General features: G+C 39.3%; 1 protein-coding gene across 1 annotated transcript; it reads right to left on the minus strand.

Moving 5' to 3' along the window:
* Positions 1-200: 200 nt before the first annotated feature.
* Positions 201-3,580, minus strand: LOC111661576 (uncharacterized). The gene has a single exon (XM_087175772.1). It carries the CDS (start codon positions 1,324-1,326, stop codon positions 223-225), a length of 1,104 nt encoding a protein of 367 aa, XP_087031898.1. The 5' UTR covers positions 1,327-3,580; the 3' UTR covers positions 201-222.
* Between the last annotated feature and the right edge of the window lie 1,519 nt (positions 3,581-5,099).

Here is a 5,099-nt window from a genome sequence, read left to right on the forward strand (position 1 = left end):
GTGTGGGTTTAGTGACCACACTTTTTTGTTTCCTTAATCTTAATCAGAGAAGAAACATGGTTTATATAAGTCTGGTGATATATTCTGTATTTGTCTTAGTGTCAAAAGGTCCCATGGGGGAAAAAAAACCAAATACAATTAACTGATCCTAAGTGTGCTGTGTGTGTATTCAAAGTCTGCTGTATCCTCTGTGGCACCCACTGTAATTTATTTTGTTGGTTGTTATTGATTGTCCTTTGTTGCTTCTGTTGACGAACAGCTCACTTGTTCTTCTTTGATACACACAGTTGAAATCTCCTCTTCTATTTCTACACAGCGGTGTTTCTTCAAAGACTGTGAACGTGTGAAAAGCCTCTTACACTGTGAACACCAGTATGGTTTCTCTCCAGTGTGGACACGCAGGTGGCGGCTATAACTGTATGAACTGTTGAAACATTTCCCACACTGGTCACAGCTGAATGGTTGCTCTCCGGTGTGAATACGAAGGTGGCGCATGTAGTTGCTTAGACGACCAAAACCTTTCCCACATTCTTTACACTGGTACGGTTTCTCTCCAGTGTGGGTGCGCACATGCTGCTTGTATGTTTTGGAAATAGAGAAACTTTTCTCACACAGTTCACAACGGAAGGGTTTTTCTCCAGTGTGTATACGTAAATGTGACTTGTAATTACCTAACTGAGAGAAACTCCTCCCACACTGGGCACAGCAGTATGGTTTCTCTCCTGTGTGTACACGCAGGTGTATCTTGTAACTACTCAAGTCACTGAATGTCTTTTCACATTGGTCACACTCGTATGGTTTCTCTCCAGTATGGTTACGCAGGTGTAGACTGAAATGCCCTGACTGAGTGAAACTCTTTCCACAAAAGTCACATTGGTAGGGCTTCTCTCCACTGTGACTGAGCAGGTGTCGTTTGTATGAACTTAAAAAACTAAAACTCTTTGGACACTGGTCACAGCAGTAAGGCTTTTCTTTCGTGTGGACACGCATGTGTATCTTGTAAATACTGAAGTAACTGAAGCTCTTCTCACACTGGTCACACTGGTATGGTCCAGTGTGGTCACGCAGATGTTTTCTGTATGAGTTCTGGTCGCTGAAATCCCTCCCACACTGGTCGCAGCAGTATGGTGTCTCTTCAGGATGGGTATACAGATGTAAATTGTATGCATTTAGTTCACTGAAAGTGCTACCACATTGTTCACAGTGGTACAGTTTCTCTGCAGTGTGAGTGAGTTCATGTCTTCTCAGACTACAAATCCGACTGAAAGACTTCCCACACTTCTGACACTGATGAGGTCTGGTCCTGTCTGTGTCTGTTGGTTTCATCTGAGAAAAACAGAGAGATGAGGGTCAGAGTGAAGGGCTTAATAAAATGCTGCTACACTGTAACAAATTCCTGTAAATTTACGAGGAAATTTCAACAGTACAATCCTGTTATCATTAAATGCAGTATATTACTGTAAACTTTTCTCATGAAACACTATTAAAACAGCATTTTACAGTATTATTGCTTGGAGGAAAGAGAACAGTATACAGTAACAGTATTTTTTGCACTGAATTTTGGGAAAACAGAGTGAGACATGTTTGACTGGACAATGCAGTTTGATTTTTTTCACCCATCTTCATCCTTCAAATGAATAGGTGAGTGCCTTTTTGCCTTGCTTGTTAGCTTAGGCAAAATACGTCACGTTTCCAATCAAGTTGTATTGGTTATCTAGTAGAATACCATTAAACAATTATTTTACTTGTAATGTTAGTCTTTAAGCTACTTTAAGTTTATCTTCATGTTTAGGATTATTTCGCTAAAATGAACTGTACTCAGACTTGAACTAAGTTTAAGTCATTTGAGATCAGAGTCTGAGAGTCTGACACAAACACAAGCAAACAGTGTGTAAGTTATCTACTTCGATGTATAGCTCTACAGTTGCTAAGTGGGAAAAAATCCTTCCGTTGCGATCTGAAAATGTCAGTAACACTGTAATAGTAACTTTCTATCACCCGTTTCACTGGCAGTTTCACTGTGTGACAGAGAGAGGAGCTGGCATCTGCTAAGTTCACGTCTCCAAAGGACGCTGCTGATTTTATTTAGATAACATTACTTTACTGTTGGAACTGAATTGACTGGGAGCTTGTTTGCTAATGTTAGCAAGCTAGCTAAACTGTCATCATATGTTACTTCCACTATTATTACACTGAACAGAACAGAAATAATGTGGCTGTTTAACAGAGTTCAGTTCTATATCATAACACCTTATATATTATAACACCTTACAGTGCATATAGGAAAAAGAACAGGACTCATCTATGAATGGGCAGAAGGATTTCAGTTTCCCTGGTACATATCATTTGCAGTATGACAATGTCAATGCGGTTTTTTCTTTGTCAAATTTCAGGTGAAACACCAGGAAAGCTGTATTCACCACTCCATGATCAGCATTGAGGGGCATGACCTTTGTGAGGGCACCCAGCCAGCTGACTGCGCTCGCTGCAGTCTTTTCTACTCACTACAGCTTCAAGATTCTGTCCAAAGATGACGCTGCATGCACACTGGAATTAATTCAAAGGTGAGATGCTTACATCCTTCAACTGGTACTGTGTGCTCACAGCAGCTTTAATCATGTTGACCTTGTGTTTGTTGAGTTTTGTCTCACGTTACATACAAGCTGCCTAAAACATCTTACTGGAGCATGTTAAGGAAGCTTTTCTGACACTAATGAAGGCGAAGATAATGAACATATAAAATTAAAAAGGGATTGGCTGGATCAGGGTTTACTTTTCTTCATATAAAACTCATCAGAGGAACAGCCATCTTGATAAACAACCACACCTAACCTTACCTACCACCTAAAAGAGATTAATCAGGCTTTTTATGAATTTTACAATAAATCTTACAGTAATTATTCACAAGAAGAACTAATTAATAAATTAATAGAATCAGATCAACAATACCTTAATTCACCTTTTACAGAAGTAGTTCTGGCTACAGTTAAGTCAATACGTTCAAATAAAAGTCCAGGACCAGATGGCTTTTCGGACGGATTTTATCAAGAATTCTGGAATGATCTCCAACCCATTTTTATATCAGTGATTAAAACTTTTTGTCATAATAGAATACTCCCTCAATCAATGCATGTTGCACATATTAGTGTGTTACACAGATGTGGCAAGGACCCCGTAAACTGTTCCTAATTTAGACCTATAAGTCTCTTGACAATGATTTTAAGACTATCAAGATACTATCAAGTTATAAGTTACTTGCTAAAAGACTTGACTCTATTTTGCCTAAATTAATCAATTCAGTACAATCAGGCTTCAAAAAAGAAAGACATGCTGATGATAATATAAGAAGACTTCTAAATGTTATAAACTATTCAAAACATCTTTTCTTTTCTCCGTTTTACACAGATATAATGTTGGTTCTAATTTTATTGCGTGGATCAAATCAATTTATAAAAGTCCTAAAGCAGCAGTCATCACTAATGGTATGTCCTCTGATTTCTTTTCCTTAACCAGAGGAAAAAGACCGGGGTGTCCATTGTCACCTTTGCTTTTTGCAATGGTGATTGAACCACTAGTATCTTCTATACGTAATACAAACGTTAAAGGATTGAAGATTAATAAAAATGAACAGAAAATTCAATATCACATTTATACAGCACAATAGAGCAATTTGGAAGATACTCAAGGTATAAGATAAACTTTAACAAATCTAATGCATGCCTCTTACATATGACGACAACAGAAAAAATGTACAAGTCTTGTCCTTTTAACTGGAAACAAAGGGGGTTTAAATCTATTTTTAACAGCTCCTGCTCAAACATTTTAGAATGAATAGCCCCACTTAGCCCCACTTTCAAAAATTGAAAACCCCCTCTCTTCCTGGGTTGAATGACGAAATAAGGTTTTTAAAGAGACAATGCAGAAAGACTGAGAGGAAATGGAAAAAGGACAAACTGGACAAACTAATGTTCACTTACCAGTCTAATATCAAAGAAGCAAGGAACACCTATTTTCACAACTCATCGCTGATCATGGTCACAACCCAAGAATCCTTTTAGAGGATCACGTGATGCTGTCACCCTGAGCAGTCAACCGCTGCTGAGCTCCGCCACTACTGAGTTACATTACTTACTTAACACATTTTTTTCCGAGTTACAACCGTACTGAAGTTTATCTAACAATATCAAGAACGAAGTTATGATGAGTAAAGCCGCCAAATCTAGAGGGAAGCCTCCCAAGGACCAAAACAAGAATGTGCAAGCTAACAAGGGAACATATTAATTCACAACCTCAAAGAAAATGTGGAGGGCCGACAGCCAGTCAAGTTTTTCGAGGGGTGGCTACCAACTTTGCTGGGCCTGGAGACCAAACGGGGTATTGTCAAAATTGACTGTGCTCACAGGACCCTCGGCCCGCCAAACTCTGATTGGCCCTGCGCGGTAGTTATTAAGCTACACAACTCGGAAGACAAACTGAGGATCCTGGCCGCAGCCAAGGAGAAAGGAACACTGACACACGAGGGACAGAAAATATCCATCCGTCAGGACCTGGCAGCCGGAGTCAAAGAGATGCGCTGTGCAGTTAACGGTGTGTGAGAACGGCTCATCCAAAAGAACATGAGGTTCTCTATGCGCTTCCCTGCTACTCTAACTCTCGTCCATTCTGTTTTGGGTTTATTATTCTTCCGCCAAATTTCGGCGCGTAACTCGTCCCGCAGCTTTGAGAAAACCCTGGTAATATATACATCAAAACGTGCGTCTTGATCCCGAAAGGGGTGCTATGACTTTTGGTGTTAAAATTCCAATTTTTCCCAAAGTTATTCCCAAAAAACTGTGAATAAATAATGCATTAGGAATGCATTGGAATTTTCTTTAGAACCCCACCTTTTTTCTACAAAATTGCACCTTTTTTCTGAGTCACCCAGCTCTCTCATACCTGCACGTAGAAATGTGATTCAAACTATAAAACGGAGGAAAACTTCTGCTCTCTCAAAAAGACAGGAACTGTTTTTACATAACATGTAAACTTTTCAAACTGTGAGCACTCAAAGGAGGAGTGCAAATCACTTTTTCTTCAAAGTTAGAGTGAAAGCGTCAGTT

The sequence above is a fragment of the Seriola lalandi genome, unplaced genomic scaffold (assembly GCF_002814215.2).
Source record: "Seriola lalandi dorsalis isolate HSWRI2012SDOR001 ecotype SW California unplaced genomic scaffold, Sedor1 jcf7180001997508, whole genome shotgun sequence".
Classification (NCBI taxonomy): domain Eukaryota; kingdom Metazoa; phylum Chordata; class Actinopteri; order Carangiformes; family Carangidae; genus Seriola; species Seriola lalandi.